A 24,238-nucleotide genomic window follows, 5' to 3' on the forward strand; every position below is an offset into this window, starting at 1 on the left:
ATCTAAGAACTGGAAACCAAAATGATAGCATTCAATTCAAATGTGTGTTGAGCTGTGCACAGGCACTTGGGAGAGGAAACAAAGGGAAGTATAATTCCAGGGCTCAAGACTCTTCTCAGGAGGAGACGAGCTTCAGAGACAAACAACTAGGAGATGAGAGGACATGCTGAGTGCAAGACAGAGAGGGGGCATCAGGGGACCACAGAGGAGGAAGAAATCCTCTCGGCTGTGTGAGCAGAAGAGGACAGGGACGATGTCAAGGGAGAGATGCCTTGAGCAGTCGGGAGAACATGATCAACTGCTGGGAGTGCAGAAGGGAGTGGACTTGCCGTGAAGCGGGTGGTATGAACTTGAAATCCAGAGGAAGGAAAACACAGGGCATATTTAGAATACATTGAACCCCTTCTTTGGCTGGGATATTAGTGATCAGATGAGAAATACAGCCAAAAAGGTAAGTTGAAGAGAGTTGAAGAATGTAAAGCTATGCTAAGGGCCTATGCTGGGAAAGATTGAAGGCAAAAGGAAAAGAAGGAGGCAGAGGATGAGATGGTTGGATGACATCACTGACTCAGCGGACACGAGTTTGAGCTAACTCTGGGAGATAGTAAAGGACAGGGAGGCCTGGCATGTTGCAGAAAGTTGGACATGACTTAGTGACTGAACAACAACAACACAGACCTTTACTCTGAAGGCAAGAAGGAGCTATGGCGAGTTTTGAACAGGGTGTTATTATGAACAGAGTGATGTTTTATGGAGATCTTGCAGTAGTGAAATCTGCAGGAGGGACTGGAGGTGGGAAGGCCAGGCAGCTGACTATTACAGTTTGGAGCTGGGCTGTATCTAAGGAGGAAAGAGCCCTGCCTACAGGGTTCCTCTCCATATAGCTCATAAGTTCACAAAGTTAACTGCGTAGATTCAAAATCATTTAAAACCCCAGTTGTACAAAAGGATTTAAAACAGGAAAAGCACAGAGCAAGTTAAATATTACAAGACACCTCATCTTACATTGGGCTTCCCTGGTGGCTCAGATGGTAAAGAATTTGCCTGCAATGCAGAAGACCCAGGTTTGATCCCTGGGTTGGGAGGATCCCCTGGAAAAGGGAATGGAAACCCACTCCAGTATTTTTGCCTGGAGAATTACATGGACAGAGGAGTCTTATGGGCTACAGTCCATGGGATCACAAAGAGTCAGACACAACTGAGCAGCTAACACGTTCATGTTGATCTTATGTTACACACTTGACTGCAGTGCTACCCACACAAAAGAACAACTGAAATGGCCATAAGTATGTTTTCCACACAATCAAAGAGAGGAAAAAAAACAGCAAATATTTCTGTCAAATGGAAGGAAAAAATGTTTCTTATATGGCCCGAGGACTATGTGAAAAATTGAGTTCTCTAATCAGAATGGATTGACATGCTCCAAGATCAATGCTACCTTTACTACTGTGTAATATTTCCTGGAAAGTAGCTATAAATGGGCTTCCCAGGTGGTGCAGTAGTAAAGAATCCACCTGTCAATGCAGGAGACCCAGGTTTGATCCCTGGGTCAGGAAGATCCCTTGGAGAAGGAAATGGCAACCCACTCCAATATTCTTCCCTGGAAAATTCCATGGACAGAGGAGCATGGCAGGCCACAGTCCATGGGGTTACAAAGAATCAGACACGACTGAGCAACTGAGCACGCAATCAATCTTTAACACAAATATTTTTTATTTGCAAGCACAAATGTCAACAAAATAAAAACAAACAAGCTGGGTAAATTCTGGCAATTCCTGGCATCTGTACAGAGGGTTAGAACAAAAGCAAGCAAATGGAGCAACGGAAGGTCTCACGGGGTTTGTTTCAATTCAGACGTGTGTTCAAGAAACTAAAGCGAGAATCGGGGACAGAGGGAAAAATGAAGTCACATGGAAATGTTTTTGGTAAGGACCTGGCAACACAAAAGAGGGTATCTGGATGAGCGAAGGGACGGGCTAGGAGGAAAGCAGGTGTGAGGCAGGTGAACCAGCTCTTGTACTCTCTCCTTGGGACACCTGATCAAGGCCAGCAGAGCCTGGCACCTCTGGGGAGGGGACTTCATCCAGACACCATGCTCCCACCGCGCCTTCAGAGCTGGGTGCTCACTGGGCAGAGGCCAGGCATTTTGCAAACAAGCTGAGCTCCCAGCAGCAAGCTCCAAAGGTCACCTCACCCCATTGTTTAACACACTGAAAACTACAGAGACTCTCAAGCTTCTGGACAAAATGTTTTTGAATGTCCCCCTGAAAATGTTCTCTGCTGGTTCTTGTGTGGTGCCTGGCATTTAAAAAGAATGAAGCTCTCTCACCATCAGATTATGCTCTGCACACAAATTATGCTCTGCATTTCCATGGATTTGTTTAATGGAACCTTCCCCAGGCTCTCAACTCAAAGTGACATCTGGCACAGAGCACGCGTTCCCTGGCCAACCCTTTGCTTGCCCGGCTCCTCTACCCCACCCCCCGACGCAAGTTAACTTCTAATTCAAGTGTACTCAGTGTTCCTTAGTCTCTCCACCTCTCTCCTCCCCATTCCACACTGTTCTAAGAAAAGCCACAATGGAATGGAAAGGCAAAGCAGATTATGAAAAAAACATTAAGGCCACTCTCTTTAGGACCACTGGACAGTTGTTTGCATGGCAGTGAAATGAAGAGGATAAGTAGGAAGTTGTTGTTTGTTGTTTAGTTGCTAAGTCATGTCTGACTCTTTGCGACCCCATGGACTATAGCCCGCCAGGCTCCTCTGTCCATGGGATATCCCAGGCAAGAATACTGGAGTGGGTTGCCATTTCCTTCTCCAAAGGATCTTCCTGACTCAGAGATCCAGTCGGCGTCTCCTGCATTGGCAGGTGGATTCTTTATCACTGAGCCACTAGGGAAGCCCAAGTAGGAAGTCTCTCCAAACAATTAAACAGTATGTGACTCATTTCTGTGACCTACATCCATTAGCATCCCAAAGGAACAAAACCAACAAGGCTCAAAAGGAACAAACCCACTAAAACTGAATTCCAGTATCTCCTTGTTGTATAGCAACACAAAAACATCTTCCAGGCTCTAGGAAGGCATATCCATCTGTCCACAAACATCCAATGAGAACTTCTTAAGTTCTAGGTCCTGTGCAACTTAGGGAGAGCACAAAGGCAAATGGCTTCATGTTTAAATTTTACCCTTGGGCTCCAACATATTTGTAGGGGCACATACCTAAGGTGGTAGAAATTATTTTTAAAATGAAAGGAATCGATAAAACACACAAGGAGATCCAACCAGTCCATCCTAAAGGAGATCAGTCCTGGGTGTTCATTGGAAGGACTGATGTTGAAGCTGAAACTCCAATACTTTGGCCACCTCATGCGAAGAGCTGACTCATTGGAAAAGACCCTAATGCTGGGAAAGATTGAGGGCAGAAGGAGAAGGGGACGACAGAGGATGAGATGGTTGGAGGGCATCAACGACTCGATGGACATGGGTTTGGGTAGACTCTGGGAGTTGGTGATGGACAGGGAGGCCTGGCGTGCTGCAATTCATGGGGTCGCAGAGTCGGACACGACTGAGCGACTGAACTGAACTGACATTTCAATGTAGTGGTTACCTCTGGGGAAAGGCCAAGAATGGGATCTGGAGGAGCCTGTAGGCAGCTTCAGTGGTGGTAATTCTCACAGTGGAAGGTGGGTCACAGTGCCTGCTTTATTATTATTCTCTATAACTTACATATAGGCTTCCCACATGGCACTAGAGGTAAAGAACCTGCCTGCCAATACAGTAGGTGTAAGAGATGTTGATTTGCTTCCTAGGTCAGGAAGATTCCCTGGAAGAGGGAACAGAAATCCACTCCAGCATTCTTGCCTGGAGAATCCCATGCACAGAGGAGCCTGGTGGGCTATATAGTCCATAGGGCTGCAAAAAGTTGGACACGATTGAGTGACTTAGCATGGCACAGCATGGCATAGCTTTCATATGTTATATCTGTTCTTTATGGGCAGTATATTAAATACATAATATTTAAAAAGAAAGAAATAAGGCAGCATAAATAATTTAAAATAAAAAATAAAATGTGGGGGATGGAAAGAATGAAGGAAGGAAGGAAAGAAGGGGTGAAAACATGGTCCACATCCTAAAGAGGCTCACATCCTAGTAGAGGAAAGAGTCATGTTAAATACAACATGGTAATTGTGACAACAGAACTTTTTAAAACTTCAAAGGAAGTACACAGGGCTTCCCTGGTGGCTCAGTGGTAAAGAATCCACCTGCCAATGCAGGAGACTTGGGTTGGAGACCTGGGTCAGGAAGATTCCCTGGAGAAGGAAATGGCAATCTACTCCAGTAAGCTTGCTTGGGAAATCCCATGGACAGAGGAGCCTGGTGGGCTTCAGTCCATGGGGGTCTCAAAAGAGTGGGACATAACTTAGCAAGTAAAACATAACAAGAAAATACATAGAACTAAAGTTAAGAGCAATGTAAAATTCAGATCCCTGAGTGTCTTCATGCTTAAAAACCTAGTTTTACCCTTTGTAAGTGCTAATCTAGCATTACTTCCCCGAGACCCTTCCCAGAACCCCAGAGTCTGGGTTGCATGGTCCTCCTCTATGTACTCAGGGGACCCAGCACTTTCCCCAAAAACACATCACATCACACGCGTATGTGAAGCCCCTGGTTTACAGTTGTATTCCGGTGCCTGGCTCGGTGGCGGGCATATCAATAAAGAGTTGCTGAAACCACAAATGAGGAGCATTACTGGGTTGCCTGGAGAACCCCATGGACAGAGGAGCCTGACGGGCTACAGTCCATGGGGTCGCAAAGAGCCGGACACGACTAAAGTAGCTTAGCACACATGCACACACTGGGTTCAGATCTGTTAAGTGGTGACTGAGACAGAAGAGAAAAGAAAGGATGGAAATGCAAAGCTGGAGAATCTCATCCCAAACTCAAGAAGGCCCCAGCTCCGCACAGACAAAACCCCTCCACCATCCCTGGTAAGCTGGACTCGACCATATAGGAGACCATGGCATTGCCCACAGATCCTGAGCCACTGGTCTCTACTGCACTAAGGAGAACCAAAGCCTCTCAGTCTGAATCCTCTGCTTCCTCTGCAAATGCCAGGGCGAAAGCACTGAAGTCAGGTAGGAACCCAGGATCAGGTTCAGGCACAGCCTTCATCTCTCAAGAACAGTCAGGCCCGCCAGTCGTCTGGGCAGAAATCAGATCTTCCTGGCAGAGGCTTGCAGAGTCTGCGTTATCTCAGCCACAGGGGTGAGCACAAGAAGCCAAAACTGCAGGAAGACCCAGTTTCCCTGCATAATGTTGCAGCCACACAGGACAAGGGAACACCCCTCCCTCTGAAACTGCTGTAAACTCTCTCAGATAAAAAAGGACTCGGCAAACAGAACTGCCAACTGAGACCTCAGAATGCTCCTCAGATATCAACAGAAGGACGTGATCCCCGGCTCATGACAGCAGCACTGGTCACCAAACGAACGCTCGACAAATCGTGCATCATCGGAGCGTGTGCCTGTCTGACTAATGACAATGGAAAAGAAAAGTGGGGATTGTGTTGGTCACAGACCAGTGTCATATAGATAAAAGGTCGCCGTGCTAGTGGGATGTGGCTATGGATTTGACTTTTGCCTTGAAATATTCCAAGAGAAGGCTTATTCTAGCTTCATTACTTGAGTGATATTGCATCTGAAATTAGGTTTAGCAAAATACATTTAGCTCTATGTTTGGACATATAGTGAGTTCCAGGTCCCCAACCTCTAGAGACCTCATATTAAATCGCCTTCTACAAATGTCCTCCCCTTCTTTTCCATTCAAGCAAATTGGTATAGCCCTTATTCCACATGCCACGTTCTTTCCAGGGCAAACAGATGGAAGGAAGAGAACATGCCAGAAAGAAGAAATGGAAATGAAAAGGACATTGTAATGAAAATAAAACTGCAAAATATTATCTGGGTCAACTCTTCATGCGTTTTAAAATCAGCACCAGCAGGCTTTGCACATATGGCGTTGGTTTTACTCTTTTTTTTTGGTTCAGATGTCACAGAGGATTAGTGCAAAAGGAAAAACCCCAGCGTGGGGCCTATTTTTATACAGATTAATCAATCATTTCCCTTCCTTTCCTTTCCTATCACTCCCAAAACTCAACTTAATGAAACGGCTCTCATTCAAAATATGGCATTTATTGCACTCTGAATGGAAAACTTTTCAGGAAAGGAAGTGAGCTTAGAATCTGAACCTAAGTTTTTAAATGTCACATTTTTAATTCAAGGTATAACTATTAACTACATTTAGCTAAGGCCCAGCCCCTTTTAGCTTACATATCTGTTGTGGACTCTTACATATCCATTAGTGGCAGCAAAATGAATTGGCAAACATTTTATTATGTAGATCTAGATACGGCCATTTGACAAAAACAGAAAACCACACATTTGAAAAGAAAAAACTACTGCACATCTCACATTTTGTTTTGATGTCTACATTTTCAAGTACATTGAATGTCATAATTCCCATCAGAAAACCAAGCACCAAGCACATGGTTAGGTTCTTAGTATTTGCTAGGAAATTTGATAAGCTGAATGGAATCAAACCAAAGAACCATTCAAGCTCTTCGATACACTCTCCCTTAACTACAAGCTATTGTAAAAATGATGATAACGATGCTTATAGTAATCATAATACAACAGCAGTGACTATTTGTATTATATGTCATGTGCTACTGATGATGTCACGGAATTTTCAAAGCAGCCTTATGTCATAGGTACTATTATTAGTTCACTATACAGATGAGGAAACAGAGAGCAAACTCTGATATTTTGAGGTTGAAAAAATCCCATACTCTGCTGGTTTACAGAGATGGGCAGGAGAATTTATCACAGACACACTGAAAACGGGAAATGGAGCCTACAATACCAAAAGTGAAAGTCGCTCAGTTGTGTCCAACTCTTTGCCACCCCATGGACTATACAGTCCAGGAATTCTCCAGGCCAGAATACTGGAGTCGGTAGCCTTTCCCTTCTCCAGGGGATCTTCCTAACCCAGGGATTGAACCCAGGTCTCTCGCATTGCAGGCAGATTCTTTACCAGCTGAGCCACAACTAATGAGGTGAAAAACTTTGCAGAAAGTGTCATCAACATTGTTTCCATGTCTTTAAAGCCATGATCACTACAGAGTGTATCATGAACCTTTATTTGTCTGCTGGCCCTTTGATGAGTGGAAGTTATATTTATAAAATATTAAGACAGTGACCTAAAGCCTGACCTCAGTGACAAAATCAGAGCCAGAGGAGTCACCAGGACTCCTGGTGACTCAGGTGATTCACATCCTCAAAGGGTGGTAACTTTTCACCATTTGGGGCAATTAAAATTGAGCCATGACTAACAGCTGGAAGAGATGACATTACTCCAGTTCTCCTCTGCATGAATGGTTAGTCATGAGTACAGAAAATAAGAGACATTTACAATCTAGTGTGACACTCTGTGCTCACTGTTCTATATAACTAAAAATGAATCACTCTTACACCAATACAGTGCATATTCTGCTTTTTGTCTAGAGCTGCTAGACGCCAGCTACCTACTGCGGACAGTCTGAAGATCTAATTTAATGTAATTTTAGAATTACTGAACTAAAGTTGGGATGACCATACGGATAGTCTTTTGTTTCCACTCATTAATCTTAACACCACAGGCATTAATCATTCACCCAGCAGATGAAAATTGCTGTAAGATGACTCATGTGCTTTACAACATTGCAAACCCAACCCTTACGCTCTTGGAAGGTACAATAAAGCGGAAGTGTTAGAGCAAATCATTAATAAAAACAAAATTCTTCCCCATCCCAATTCCATAGACTTGAAGAGTTTCTGAATTTCTCCTGAACACTATATAGAAAAGTAAATTAAAACTGGTTAGAGAGATGGTCTCTGAATAATTTCCATGGTGAACTGGCAGAGATGAGCACACAAGCAAGATCACTCTTGATAATAAATACATCGAGTCTCAGCCTACACAGAGGCCCCACTGCACACTCTGTGCAGGGCCAATTAGCATTAATTGTGCCTGTGCTCATCTATTCCCATAGCACGTCACTGGGTAAGGACAAGCTCTGCGTTTACAAATGCAGCATGCAAGGCTAAGAGTTAGGAGAGCATTCTAAAATGTAATCATCCATGTCCATTTTCCCCTTTGCCTCAAATGGCAGATTCACAAATGACAGATTCACAAGTGACAAGGGATATTTGAAACAATACAGGTGTGTATTTTTCCAAGTTTAGTTTCAGACTCTGCATTCAGGATATCTGAAAGGCAGAGTTGAAAATTTGTTTCCAGACTACATTTTTAGCCTACCACAAGTAACTTGACACACGCATATACACAAAGAACATATCCTCTGGGATCCAATATAATTATTTACTTACTGTGACTAATATGACTTACTTAGAAGATAAGCTCCGTAGACTTTCATGGCAAACACTGCCTCTGCAAACAGCCTCCCACCACAGGCTGGGGTATGTCTTGTGCAGAAATACAGTATGTGCAGCTCAGCTCATCTCTCCGTGGAGTACAGTCTCAGAGTGGGGTATCCATGGAGACCGAGCCTCCTACTTGTACAGGGCAAGGAAGTTACTCTGCTGGGCACCATAGCAACAGGAGGCAGAGGAGAGGCTGGCCAATCAGGAGAGAGCACAAGAGCTTCTCCCTGGTGACTGCAGCATTTCAAATGAAACCATCGCCCTCATGAATGGACACAAAGCATTTAAGGAAACATCAAATTGTCAAACAGAAGTAAAGGCCTACAGGACAGTCAAGGCTAATCTTTGACAATTATGGAGCAACACTTAAGAGTCTTTCCACAGTGATTATATCCCAAAGAGCAAGGAAGAAATTACATCAAAACCAACACATTCCTAAATATAATGGTAAGCACGTGACACTTTGAGGAAAATACTCAGTGTACTTCCTGACTTCCAGCTATTTAAATATGCAAGGCACTTCACAGTCCTCCCGGGGAGGGAGGACCAGGAGACAATCGTTGTTCTGAAGGGAGAAAATGGAATTGAAGGCTGTCTGAGACAACTGTTGGCACAGTGTTTCCACACAGAAGTTTGCTTAGAGCAAAGATGTTTATTAAGCTTCCAGAAAAGCCCTTTATTATATCAGAATAATTCTTACTAGAAGGTAACTGTGATAAAATAGGACCAATGCAAACAAGATGGTGAGAGAGCATTCAAATACCTTAAAGTTGTGCTATTTGTAAACTCTGCTCATTTAATAACCGTAATGGTCATTTCCTAAGCACACACTGCAGAACAGGAAAATACTGTAACTACAAACACTTGCCAAATGCCGACACCGATTTTTGCAAAGGTATAGGACATGCACGTTTATCTCTCAGTGTTGTGCAGTATTTACTCGATGCACATACAGACATATCTCACCTTACCGTGTTTTGCTGTATTGTGCTTCGCAGATTTGTTTTTAATTGAACATATGTGGTACTGTGAGTTGTCAGATGATGATCTGCATACGATAGCGTAAAGTATTTTTAAACGTATATATTTTTAGACCCAATGCTATTGCACATTTCACATACTACAGTAGAGTGTAAATATAACTTTTATATACTTTAGGAAACCAAAAAATTCACGTGACTCACTTGATTGCAATGTTCACTTGACTGCAGTGGTCTGGAACCAAACCCACAAAATCTCTAACGTAGGCCTGTACTCTGTTACATACGTAACATGTTTTATGATTCTCACAGCAACATGAGAAAGATAAGTATTAATTGTTCCTCCATATGGCAAAATAAAAACCATTTCCTCATATTTACAAAAGAAACTATCCGGCATGTGAACCCCCCTGCCTCCCACTGCTTGGCGAGTGACATGGTGCACCCTATTCAATACCTAAATATAAGGTGAGGCACTCTCTTCCCACAATTACCTCACACAAAAGAAAGCTCCTTATTTTAAAGTCTTTCCAGAGCCTCTTATTATAGAGCTCTCTCTTAGAATTACCTTCCTTGAACAAAAAGTGTCATTTGAAAAAGACACAGGGGAGTGAATCGACCTCAATCAGTGTGGTTTTGGGCTGCATTCAGGGGTCGACTGACGGAATTGTTTAAAATGAAGGGGGCCAAGAAATTCAAAACCAGATTTTGTAATTATTCCTGTGGTACGACTGGTATGACTCCTCCAGCCTTTTTTAAAGATCAATTTAAATAGCAATGTTGTTCAGTCGCTAAGTCGTGTCTGACTCTTTGCAATCCCATGGACCGCAGCATGCCAGGTCTCCCTTACCCCTCACTGTCTCCCTGAGTCTGCCCAAGTTCATGCCCATTGAATCGGTGATGCCATCCAACAATCGCATGCTCTGCCGCCTCTGCTATTAAGTAGCAATAATCAAAGGTTAAGTTGTGGAGATTGAAAAAAAAAAAAACACTCTTTGCTAACTGGACTTAGCAACTGAATAGCTTTGGCTACTGACTGATACTGACATTGCATCTACAGGGAAAAAGGAAAACCAGCTGCCCCCATGCTCTCCATGGATGCTGTGATGGTCCGCTTAGCTGTCCTCCAATGTCCATCCCCATTCTTTCCTTATTCCATAATAATAGATGCCCACCTGACTAAGATGTCCTGGGATATAATTGGAAATGACATGTGCCACTTCTGTGCCCTGACCCTAAAATGATTGGGTGAGTATTCCCTGGTCCCTCTCTCCCTTGCTTCTTCCTGGAGGAGGACAGCCGACCTGACACGCTGCCTACCCGCCTCGGTCCCCCAAACACCTAGGGACTGTTTTATGACGAAGATCAGCTTCTGTCTAGTTTTTAACCTCTAGATTTGGGAGCCTCTTTTTACATTAACTTAATAGCTACCCTCACAGTACTCATAGGCTCGAAAATAATGTCCAATGAGAGCTCTATATATGAATTCAAAATGGCTTTGTATCAAACAAATTGGGCAGAAGTGAAGATAACTTGTTCTGGAAAAGACACCCGAGTTGAAAACTAGCTCCAGGGATGAGGAAGGCAATAAATTTTTTATATTAATGATGAATAAGAAGATCCCTGCTTCTAAATAAATAACAGAGTATACATTTATATGTTTAACTAAAAAAAAAAATTTTAAAAAACCACCAGCTATTGACTGTTTCATCCATCTCTAAAAGTTTACTCAAGTTAGCAAATAAAATGTTTTTAATCTCATTAGGAAAATGCAGGACCTTATATTCCCTCATATACACTGTCTCCTACACTTGGCTCTGTTTTCACTGCCTCTTCCTTCATTAACTTGCTTCCAGTTTCTTCTCTTGAGAATGCAAGCTCCACAGAACAACGAAAAGGGCCTGGAACATATACACTAAATTGTGTTGCGTTGAGAGCATGCTCAGTCGTGTCTGACTCTGTGCTCTATGGACTGTAGCCCACCAGGCTCCCCTGTCCAGGGAATTTTCCTGAGCCTAGGGATCAAACCCGCATCTCCCATGACTCCTGCATTGGCAGGCAGATTCTTGATCACTGAGTCACCTGGGAAACCCATATATTAAATTATGTTTCTCTTAAAACTGGCCAGTAGGTTCCCATTGCTTGATGAAGACTTCACCTCCAACTACTCTTTCCTCTTTCTAGCTCACTGCTTCACTCACTGTCCCCGCAGACCCTCCACAAGTGCAAAGGAATATGACTAAGCTCTCAGCTCAGATGTCACCTCCCCAGACACTCCCTGCCCGATGCTCGTCACCAGCTATAGCATTACCTTGTTTTATGTGTCACTATCTGAACTTATCTTGTTTGTCTGCTTGTGTATCAGCCATCTCCCTGTATCAGGCAGGTTCCAAGAGAACAGCCATCTTGTCTGTTTTTTCCCCTCCTCTGTCCCAAAAGCCTGGAACAATAGTGTCAGCACAGAATAAATGCTTTGTAAATACTTGTTGAGTGAAAGCTGGTCAATCAGTGTACAGCCCAGATTCAAACTGAAGTTGAGCAGGACCCTTACAAGTGGTCAAGTGAGGGTTGCTGTCTTTTAGACTCCTACATAGCAATCACCTTCCTGCAAAGCCACAAACATTCTAGTCCATATAATGGACCTGAATTCAAAATGGCTTGGATTGTAAGTCCACTGTGGCCAGTTTCCTGAAGCTCACCTCACTTAACTGTGGCCAGCATCCACATTGCCTACTGCTGAACCTTGGCTGCTGTTAGACACAGGTTGAGGTGGTAGAAGACCTTAACTCACTGAATTACCCCAACAAACTTACATAAGTTTGGTTCAGCACATAACTTTCATCAGTAGCCCAGTCCACCCAAACGCTACCCACCTAATTATACAGACAAAGAAGACAGAGAAGTCAGGGTACTTTTCCCTCCACCTCCTTTTTTGTTAAGTGCATTGTTTTGCTGGGTTTCCCTAGTGGCTCAGTTGGTAAAGAATCTGCCTGCAATGCAGGAGACCCAGGTTCGATCCCTGGGTCAGGAAGATTCCCTGGAGGGGGGTATGGCAACCCACTCCAGTAATCTTGCCTGGGAAATCCCATGGACAGAGGGGCCTAGTAGACTACAGTCCAGTCAGTCTAACTCTGTTTTGACCCTGTAGACTGCAGCACGCCATGGACTACAGTCCATGGGGTTGCAAAGAGTCAGACAAGACTGAGCGACTAACACTTTGCTACCAAAGTGCATTGGTTCCCTCACATGCAGCCTGGGAATTCTCTGGCTCTGGGTTCTGGTATCTCGACCTTTCTCTGGCCTCTTCACGACAGGGAAGGGCTCCAAGCTGTTGCCATCCCCATACTGGTTGTGCCATGTGCTAAGTTGCTTCAGTCGTGTCTGACTCTTTGCAACCCTATGGACTATAACCCTCCAGGCTCCCCGTTCCTGGGATTCTCCAGGCAAGGATGCTAGAGTGGGTTGCCATGCCCTTCTCCAGGGGATCTTACCGACTCAGGGATCGAACTCACGTCTCTTATGTCTCCTGCATTGGCAGGCGGGTTCTTTACCACTAGCGCCACTTGGGAAGCCCCATACTGGTTGGGTTTCCTTAATTAAGCCCATTTCTGTGCATGCAGTCTCCTCAATAAACTCTTCTCAATCGGCGGGGGACAGGGGGGAAGCCCAACCTAAAGCATATATCTGCATGATTTATAACTCTTAGTTTACAGGTTTGTGTGTAAAAGAAAACTTCAGGTTTATTTCTCTTGGGCTGGTAGTCGATAAACATCTTTAATGGTGGGTGTGTGGTCTGCTGGGGCATCTGCTACATGTGAGATACCACTAACGCTTCGTTCTCAGCACATTAGAGCACTTAGGAAGCATCTGGCGAGCCCCCAGATCGGTAGCTATAACACTGTAGGTGCAATAAATCCCAGTAGACCTGGGATATGGACAGCAGTCACCTCTGAGAAGAATAGGGTTATAACTCACTAATCTTTATGGGAAAACCATTAGCAGACCATTTGGCCCCATCACATTGATTGGGTGCACCATCAAAGGCACAGATGGGAGAAAGGCATGAGAGTAAATATGTAAGTAACCCTGCCATAAAGATAAACACCCAGGGCTCCTCACCACAGTTAAGCTTTTTTTTCCACGGGTCTGGTCTCTGCTGGGGAGAAGAGGTAGACTATGCAGCAGTTCATCATTAAACATTTTGTGTTGCTTCCTGGGGGGACATTTTTTCTCTCAGAGTGAAAGTTTCAGAGATCCACTTCAGTATCAGTGCAAACGCTCCTCTTTTAAGTTGACAAAACCTAATGATCATTGTTTATGAAACTATTAATGACACACAGGGCGGCACATAAAATGCTGTGACAAGTAGAGAAAGAAGTAGATCATGATTAAGTGGAAAACTCTGAAGACCTTAACATTCTTTGATGTTGACATCTTCATGGTTTATTTTCCTGATCTGCATCCAAATAGCTTCCTGTGTTCAATTTTCTGTATTTCATTGAAGTTACATTGAGGTTCATTGATTTGGTTAGCAGCAGCCAGAATAATATGTATATGGACTGTATCAGCTAACCTATAGGGCTCCACAGATATTTTTTTAAAAAATCCCTGTTTTATATCAACACATCTTTCTCAATTGTCATACTCCTCTGTTACAATTAAAATTATTCCTTTGAAGTTGGACCTTACAACCAGTGTGGTAGTTAGGAGTCAAAAGCAAAACTACCCTGTTTAGAATCCATTACAGACTGTGACCTTGCAGGAATTAGCTTCTCTATGCCACAGTTTCTCCATCTGTAAAAGAGGGGACAATGATATCCCCTTCTCACATTGATATTAGGATTAAATGAGTGAAGTCCTTGGAATTTTGCCTGGGACAGTCAAGGCTCAATAAATATGAGCTTCAACAATTTTTAATCAAATTTCAGAGTCATGCAAGCACACAATTATATCTAATATAGTCTTCCAGATATGTTTAGCATCTGAAATAGACTAGAGACTTTATTTGAGATTGGGCTTTGCTGCTGAAAGACCTTTGATTGAAACTACAAGCTACTAGAAAAGCACTGCCTGCCAAAGAATTCAGAATGTTTCCATATAACCCAAATCTCTTTTAGCACTAAAATTTAAATTTTTCCATTCTATGAAAATATTTCTAAAATGCTTCAGGAATTTTCCTGCCTTCATACACATCATTTTCTGCCAACTACACCATCACAATGACTCAGTCTGTTTCTAGAACATTAACTATTACATTAAGTGCTATAAGAGGCCTTTCATGTGGTCCTGGAGTAGGGAATGGCAACTCACTTCAGTATTCTTGCCTGGGAAATCCCACGGACAGAGGAGCCTGGCAGGCAACAGCCCATGGGGTCACAAAGAGTCGGATACGACTGAGCACACATACACACACACAAGTGCTACAAAACATTTAATAGGTCATTATGCTTTTTGGTGGTCTTTTGTTTGCTTTTTTCATTTATTCTCTTTCCTCGTTGTCAAACCATCATCTGTCAATCAACTCATGCTCTCCTGGGTGTCCTCCAATAGCAAACACTCCTCCCGTTTTACGTGAACTGGGAGAACATGACATGCTAGAATTTTGTTTTAATAAACATAAGTTCTGTGTGATAGTTTCAAGGATTTTCCTGTAAACAAGTGCAAGGAATCTCTGATAACTATTTTAAGAGCAACGAATGACCGTTATTAACATTTACTAAGGAAATTGCTTTGTGCCAGATGGAACACTGGGCATTTTACATTCCTTAATCTGTTTAATGGACACAATAACCCATTCTAAGATGCCAAACACAAAGTTTCTGGAAGGTAACAAGTAGCTGAAGAGTGTACAGTTGCAAAGAGGTGGTATGAATCTGTGAACCTGGTATGCTGGACTCCTGAGTCTGGTGGTTAGTAAGTATCCCCGCAGCCCCACCCTACCCATCCATTCACACTTTTTCCTCCAAGAAACCACAAGCTGGGTAACCTGCGGAGAACTGTAAGCTAAGTTCTTGAGTCTCCTCTTTGTAGTCAAGTTATTGTAAGAACATATGCCCTGCTCACGCCCCACCCTGCACATTGCCCCTTTTATTTGACAGGACTAACTTTGAAGTGAAAGGGACGATGCCCCTGATAAAGCACGGGAACCCCTGCATGCCATTGGCTGTGTGTGAAAGAGCCTCCGTCTACTAAAACCAGTGTTGATTAATCACCAATCCAGTTGGTGCCTTCTGAGTTTTCTAGCAAATGCCTCTGAAAGTGGAGAATCGTCTTTTTAAAGTCACCCAGCCTCTGTTACTGTGGTGAGATTATTACAGTTCATCTGGCCAGGTTTCTGATTTCAATAGCCTGGGTGGTGTCTGATGACAGGGGAATACTAACTTAGTCTGAATGCTGGCGGTGGAGGTGACATCTTTCAAATGCAGATTTCAACATTTCAGTTTCTAACTGTGGATTTCTTTTCAATTATAGTGACCCTAACCATTTGCTCTTGATGTACCTCCTTAAACGGCAGGTGTTTTTTTTTTTCCTCCCTTTCACTTTTTCTAATTATTTGTTCAAATTGTGTAGTTGTTTCCCCAGCTCTCCCACAAGCCCTGCGTAGGAAGGATTTACTACTTGCATTTGTAGAACAGTGACAAGACTGGGTCTTTTTCTCCTTTGGGTTAAGATGCTCCCCAAGTAGACAATCAAGCATTAAAGGCGGCCCAGGAACATCATTTAATGTTCTAGCACAGAAATCCAATCAAAACTTTCTTTTCTGGGTGACAACAATCTCAGCAGGAAAACTGACTGTGGACTAAAATCACGATAAGCATCTGAAAGAAGGAATGCTAACAACGCAGATCTCTCAAAAAGTATTGGGACTGACATACACACCTACTATTGCGTGCATGTGTGCTAAGCTGCTTCAGTCACGTCTGACTCTTTGTGACCCTATGGTCTGTAGCCTGCCAGGCTCCTCTGTCCGTAGGATTCTCCAGGCAAGAATACCGGGATTGACTGCCATTTCCTACTCCAGGGGATCTTCCAGACCCAGGGATGGAACCCACGTCTCTTATGTCTTCTGCATTGGCAGGCGGATTCTTTACCACTAGCGCCACTGGGGAAGCCCATACACTACTATAAATACACGTAAAATAGATAACTAAAAAGGACCTACTCTACAGCACAGGGAACTCTACGTATGGGAAAAGAATCTAAAGAAGAGTGGATATATGTATATGTATGGGTTTCCCAGGTGGCACCAGTGGTAAAGAACCTGCCTGCCAGTGCAGGAGACATAAGAAATGCGGGTTCAATCCCTAGGTCAGGAAGATCCCCTGGAGGAGGGCATGGCAACCCACTCCAGTATTCTTGCCTGGAGAATGCCATGGACAGAGGAGCTGGGGCAGGGCGGGGGCTATAGTCCATAGGGTTACAGAATCAGACACGATTGAAGCGACTTAGCATAGCACAGCATATATATGTAGAACTAATTCACTCTGCTGTACAGCAGAAACTAGCACAACATTGTAAATCAACTATATTTCAATAAAAATGAATTATTATAAAAAGTTCCCTACCAGCATACCTTCATTCCCTTCCTTTTAATCTGTACTACAGCCCAGCTTTATTGTACGGTTATCTGCCTTGAATGATAAGGTCCCTAAGAGCAAGGATGATGCTGAGGTCATCTCTGCTTATCTTTCCCACACTCCTCCCACACTAAACATCATTCCATTCTCACTGAAGGATTTTCTGCACACCTGTGTCATGACAGACATTGTATTAGGCTCTAGAGATTGAGTCTTGAACGTCTGCTGAACTGACTCATGAAAACATGAAAAAGGCAAAGCCATTATCCAACTGACTGCAGGGTTGTTTTCTTTCACTCTGGTGGCAATTTTTAATTAAACCTGCATAGGCATTAAGTGATGGAAGCCAAAATGACAGAGGGCACACTGCCTCCGAGAAGTTCCAGCCCGAGTGCTGCCTAGAGGAAGGCAGGGCTCTCATGCTGCGAGTGCCATGGTGTCCTACTGGGGAGGTGCGGGCGTGCTCAGCTTGCCTTTCTGAGCCTTCCTGGCATCCCGTGACACAGTTCCCTTCTCCTTCTGCATTAGGTACCCGTCAACATTACTATGGAGCTTCCCAGGTGGCTCAGTGGTAAAGAATCTGCCTGTCAAGGTAGGAGATGCGGGTTTGATCCCTGGGCTGGGATGATCCCTGGAGGAGGGCATGGCAACTCGCTCCAGTATTCTTGCCTGGAGCATCCCCATAGACAGAGGAGCCTGGAGGGCTACAGTCCATGGAGTTGCAAAGAGTTGGACATGACTGAGTGACTCAGCACACACACACACACAACATTATTAGTTCTTTATCTGAATGACCAAAGGGGCATTTCAATAACTCCTTTCCAAGGTGAACAACACTTTCCAGAATCTAGAACAGACCTAAAATTAAATGGGCCCAGGTTAATGTTAAAGGGCCCTGGAGCATCTGTGTAGGAGACACTAATTGCTTGCTATTTTAATAAACTGGTATTGGTTCTAATGAGTCGATTTATTTTAAAAAAGTAGAGCGCACATCAAGAGTGGAAGATGAGTTTAGGCTGAGGGGAGATGGTCACCTGGGGCTGCGGAGGAGGTGGAACGTTTTAATAACTGGTGAGCAGTATCTTCTTGTGGTTTAACGACACATTCTCTGCACCTTTTGGAGAGTAACCCAAGGCCCTTGTGTCCAGAATTTCCTCTCTTCTTAGTTATGAGACTGACAGGTTTATTCTGCTGAAAATTCAGAGAGCTATAGGTCCCAGTGCAGACTGTTTTAAATACAAAGAGCTTACTGTACAGACTGGAGAAGGAAATGGCAACCCACTCCAGTATTCTCGCCTGGAGTATACCATGGACAGAGGAGACTGGGAGGCTACAGTCCATGGGGTCACAAGAGTCAGACACAACTTAGTGACTAAACCACCACCACCACTGTACAGATAGGGACCCATTCAAAAGCTCAAGCAACGCCTTTCAGTGATGACATTAGGAATCTCAGGCAACTAAAAAATAAACTTTAGGGACCCTTGTGACCTTGATCAAATGCAAATAAATGAAAAGATCACGAGATCAGCACTGCTTAGGTGATTAAATCAGAAGCAGTTGACAAAGGTGCTATTTCAGGCTCTGCCTCTGGGCAAGGGTTATTAACTAAGAGTCACAAATCCTAATAAAGGGGGCCCATAAAACCTCAGAAATAATATGTGATATTCTGTGCATATTTTTCTGGAGTATGGGTCCATGGCTTTCAGGATTCTCAAAGGATCCATTATTATCAAAACAGCATAAAGAACAACTCGTGTTTCTTTTCTTTCCTCTCCCTTTTCTTCCCTCCCTTCCTTCCTCCCTCCCCGCTCCTTTTTAGCCTTTTTGTTTGTACTTTCTACTTAAACATCTTCAGCAAGACAAGTAGCTGATCTTCAACAATTATCTTCTGTAGGAACCAAGACTTGCTCAGGGTGAATTCTGTGCATACACACAGGGGTTTTAACCTTACATTAAGATACGATTATTCTTATGTTGATTACTGAAACAAGGCTTCCCCTGGGCCTTAGAGGTAAAGAATCTGCCTGCAGTGGAGGAGACACGGGTTCTATCCCTGGATCAGGAAGATCCCCTGGAGGAGGAAATGGCAACCCACTCCAGCATTCTTGCCTGGAGAATCCCACGGATGGAGAAGCCTGGAGGACTACAGCGCATATGGTCACAAAGAGTCAGACACGACTGCAGTGACTGAGCACGTGACGATCACTGAAACAAGGAAGGGCAAGGATAATCTTGAAGTGAAAGTGAAAGTGTTAATCACTCAGTCGTGTCCGACTCTTTGCGACCCCATGCATTGTAGTCCACCAGGCTCCTCTGTCCTTGGGATTCTCCAGGCAAGAACACTGCAGTGGGTTGCCATGCCCTCCACCAGGGGATCTTCCCAACCCAGGGATTAAACACAGGTCTCCCACATTACAGGTAGATTCTTTACCATCTGAGCCACCAGGAAGGCCAGGGATAATCTTAATGGCCATTTAACTTAGTTTGTTCTTGCTGCACCACGCTCGCCTCTTGTTTCACTGTTTATTTGTATAGTCACCACTGTAAAATGTTTTGAGAATGAGGTGGGGATCGGGGGAGGTGGCGGGTGGTAAATAACAGAAATGAAATAATTTCAGGTTGCATTCAAGTCCTACAATATCTTCACAATAAAAATCCATTTTTCTTTGCAATCCATGAAGCTAACACTCTTTTCTGCAGCATTTTACATTCTCAATGCCATAGCCTACCTTTGCTGTTGAGATCAACCAATGTCGACTGTGCCCTCGATACACACCGGACCCTGTGTGCTAGGAATACAAAAAGAGGATGAAGCAGAGGGCTTCTGCTCTTAAACTCACATCCTGTATGCTGCAGAAGCAGAATCTATTGGTGACTGCTCCCAACTGGCTAAAAGAAAATTGAGAACATTTTTCCAAGGAAGATAAACGCACAGCCAACAAGCACATGAAAAGGTGCTCGTCATCTTTAGCTACCAGGGAAATGGAAATCAAAAGCACAATGAATACTGCTTCACACTGACTAGAATAAGTATAACCAAAAGGATAGACAGTAACGACTGTTGATAAGGATGTGGAGAAATTGAAAACCTTAGACATTGCTGGTGGTATGTAAAGTGGTACAGCCATTAGGGAAAAACGTTTGGCAGTTCCTCAAAGGGTTAAACATAGAGTTACCATATGACTTAGAAATTTCAGTCTTAGGTATACACCCAAGAGAACTGAAAGTCTGTACAAAAACTTGTATGTAACTGTTCATGGCACCATTATTCACAATAGGTCAAAAGTGGAAACAACCCAAATGTCCATCAACTGTGAACGGATAAGCAAAGTGTGGTGTGATACCACACTAAGCCAAGATGTTAATCACAGGGGAAGCTGGAGGTAGTGGTATGAGGGGGGATATGAGAACCCTGTACTGTGTGCTCAATTTTTCTGTACACCCAAAATTGCTCACCAAAAGTCTACTTTAAATTGTGGTATATTCATACAATAGAATATTACTGAGCCATAAAAAGAATGACGGGCTAGTGCATGAACCTTGAAAACATCATGCTAAGCAAAAGAAGCTGAACACAAAAGGCCATATATTGTATGCTGCCATTACACATGATGTCCAGAACAGGCAAATCAGACAGAGGGCAGGTAAGTGGTTGCCAGGGGCTGGGAGAAAGGAAGAGTGGACAGTGACATCTCATGGGTATGGGGTTTCCTTGGAGGGATATAAAAATGCCCTGAAATTGGACAGTGGTGATGTGTGTACAATCTTTTGAATATACTAAATACCATGGAAATGTACACTTTAAAGGAATGAATTTTATAGTATGTGAATTATATCTTAATTTTTTAAAAGGACAGCCAAGCTGGGGAAGAGAGGAAGGACATTCTAGCTTTTGAATACACAAGGCAATGGTTTATTTCTTGACTATAATTACATTTGGACACAACTTAGAGACTCAATAACAACAACAATACAATAATTACATGACATTCTTGAACTCACTGTCTCTGTCTTAAGTATATAAAAGAGCATAAAAAGCGTAAAAAGAGGTACTCAACATCTCTTTTCTAATATCCACCTTTCTCCTATGCTGTCTTCTCCACTGTGTATCATTTCCTTTCTTTTTCATATTACACCAAAGCAAAAGGCAACTAACAAATTCATCTTGACTGACATTTACCAGGAACCAATAGGAAATAAAGGATTTCTTCCTCACACAGTTTAAATTTTGCTCTCAGACTAAAGGACATTTTCCTTGATTGACCAAAAGCAAGATGAAGAATAATTCATTAAGATATGCTCTGCGTATCAATTATTCACGAAGAACAAAAGCGGAGAGAGATGGAAGTGGATGTAGGACCTTCCAATGGAAGCAGACAAGGACTAAGCTTTGGCTCCACTGAAATAAAGCCACCTACAGCTCCTTGCCCAATAGTGTCATCACCAAACAAAAATCAGAAGACAAATGTAAGGAATGGAACTCATGCAAGCCATTAATCTGTCTTTTCAGGCTCATTAATATGTATAGCACAACTGGTGATACTGAAGAAAATAAGGCAATATAGGGGTTGTCTCTCAATGCCAATATTCAGGTCCTTTTACTTTCAAGTTATAACTTTAGTTTCACTAAAACTTTATTTGCTCATACACTGTATATATTTTTGAGATGTAAAATACTTATTGATATATTGCAAATTCTGAGAACTGTTCTGATGTTCATGGCATCTTATTCACTGTAATAATGATCTCCATTTCATCTCAAAGCTTTTACTATTTGTCATTATTGAACATTCTATATATATATACATATACACACACACATACATATAGCCGCATACTCATAGTTCAGTCTTAAAAAAGCAAATAAAATAGCTAGGTTCGCAAGTTCTCCCAGCCTTACAGACCTGCCTCAAGATAACCCGTTCTTTTCACAATCTGTGCATACTTTAGATGGTACCAAGTAATTTCTTAGCATAATTTATGCTAGACTTAATTATATAGTTTAAATGTCTGTTAGACCATTCAGTTAACATTTCTTCAAATTTCCTCCCTTTTTAACATGTCTTTATAATAGACACATATGTCACTATGCATTCTCAATTAACAACTAGTATAGAAAATATTCCACTCTCTGCTCTACCTCTTTATTAAAAAACAAAGAGAGAGAGAGATTTCTGGGTACTAGGTACTGCATTTGTGTTCCTCATCCTGATATCCAGGGGCTTCACTTCAAATTTCACTTGAAATCACTCCAGTCATACGGCTCTGATAAGAACATGAACAGTGAGGCCACTTACCTGGCTTCACAAGGCCTGACTTGGGTTCCTTCTTATGTCGCGCTGACTGGAGGCTTCCCTCACCAACCATTCCAACTGTGCATTTCTTTCTGGTAAAGTCTTCATCACTTCCAGGGCAAAAGCCAATGGGGCTGTTCCCAGCCTCCGAGGGTGTCTTCACAGGCGATACTGACTGGCTGCTAGGGCAGCCTGTGTCATCTGAAAGACAGGAATCGACGAGTATTAATGAGGAGGAGGAAATCAATGATGGTGCAGGGGAGCCAGGCAGTGAGCCGCGCCCACGCTCACTCACACACACGTACTCTGCTCAGGAGGTGCAGGCTAACTCCCGTGGATGACTTGCCTTTTATTTTCCATATTCTGGCCAATCACATTAACAAAGGAAATATCAACGATCAAAGAATAGATTCTAAGGCAAAACCCTGAAAGACTTTTGGATCACAAATATTTCTGTGACACTCCTGTTGTCCAAACCTCAATTATGCCTGTCTGTTTTAAGGCTTTAGGTAGTATACTTTTGGTTCATATTCATCCACAGATTTCTGATGGGGTTAGTAATAAAACGTTTGTCAGGGCAATTCAGAATTATTGATATGAATTCTTCAGGGTTGTCTGTATTAGGAAAAAGTTGCTTGAATGTTATTGACCGTGCCCAGTTTTCAATTACTGGACCTATCAGTTGGTTGCCAGAGTTTGAAAGAGAAGACAGCTGACTTCAGGAGTTCAAGGAAGCAGAAGGCAGTGATCCTGTTGTATCATTGAACGCACCTATCCAAACCAAAAGGACATCAATCAGATATCTTGCTGTCTGGGGTAAATGGGTAAAATAAAAATAATATTCAAATTAGAAATGTTCCCTTAACTTTCAAGCTATATATTAACTACCATAGTTATTATTATAAGTTAATATGCATAATATGCAGTGACGTAAATGCTTATTAAGCAAACAAGAAAGCTACATTGCTGATTCCTGTTAAGTTCTTTCCATATCTATTAAATGTTTATAGTGGTTGATTGATTCATTTATACTGTGTTGAGGAGAAGTGTATGGAATGTAAAGCCAATCAGCATTACTTAAAAGTATGTCTACTCAAAATAATCAATTAGTGGTAAATTTTCATTGCTGAAAAATTCTTTATTATATGGAAATATTTTGACATCAGAGCTATTTTAGTAACTAAGTAGGCAAAAAAATGAATAGTACTAATGAATACTGCTAAATGAATTTAGTACTAATAACTTTTAGGACTATTACACTTTTATAAATATTAAAGGAACTAAAATAATTTGCCATCTCTCAAAGGCTATCATAAAACTTCATGGCTTGAATGAAGACAGAAACAGAACTAGGACTGAATAAAATATACTGGTTGCCTGAATTAACATGACTAGAGAATCCATCTAAAAAGTTATTGCCATTGGTTCATTTTTGACCTTATTTCAATTTTTGTTATGAAATATCCCACCTTCTAGAACAAAGTGAACCTGGCATTAGTAAAATGATGTATTCTTTTAGACTTTTGGACATAATAGTCTATATTGGATCTCAGTGGTCCATTTCTGGAAGTAAACGGTTTTTAGTGCACAGTTCATACCTCCTGTCTTTGTTGCTCTTTTAAATGTGCTATGTTCTTCTTGAATTGAAGAAACTGTGGCCCTGAGTCACAAAGTGATGAGAATCCTCTTGGCTGCTACAGCTCAGCTATTTCACTATTGTCCCTGGCTTCTTACTTTTGCCTGTCCCATGCTTCAATCCAAAGAAATCTGAGCTCCTTTCTTAAGGTGCAAAGACAGATTCCAGTACTTTTACAAGCCTCAACAGGTCTGCACATGGCCTCGGGAGAGCCTGGTTCCTGATTCCTATCCCAAAGCAGATAAACCCAAACGAATGAGGTCTAA

The 24,238-nt window shown here is 42.6% G+C and overlaps 1 protein-coding gene across 3 annotated transcripts in view; it reads right to left on the reverse strand.

The window, feature by feature from the left end:
* Positions 1-24,238, reverse strand: part of SYBU (syntabulin) — a 79,135-nt gene that overhangs the window by 32,463 nt on the left and 22,434 nt on the right. Inside the window, exons 4-5 of one of the 3 annotated variants that reach the window (XM_081503073.1) lie at positions 22,340-22,537; positions 19,772-19,831 (exon numbers count right to left, since the gene is read on the reverse strand). In XM_081503073.1, the coding sequence (XP_081359199.1) occupies positions 19,772-19,831; positions 22,340-22,537 (258 nt within the window). Of the gene's footprint in view, positions 1-8,447; positions 8,622-19,771; positions 19,832-22,339; positions 22,538-24,238 lie in introns of those variants that run through there. The other 2 variants (XM_081503074.1, XM_081503075.1) reach the window with 2 other exon arrangements.

This window comes from Giraffa tippelskirchi, chromosome 6, assembly GCF_054371585.1.
Source record: "Giraffa tippelskirchi isolate mGirTip1 chromosome 6, T2T-mGirTip1v1.2.pri, whole genome shotgun sequence".
NCBI classification, from domain to species: domain Eukaryota; kingdom Metazoa; phylum Chordata; class Mammalia; order Artiodactyla; family Giraffidae; genus Giraffa; species Giraffa tippelskirchi.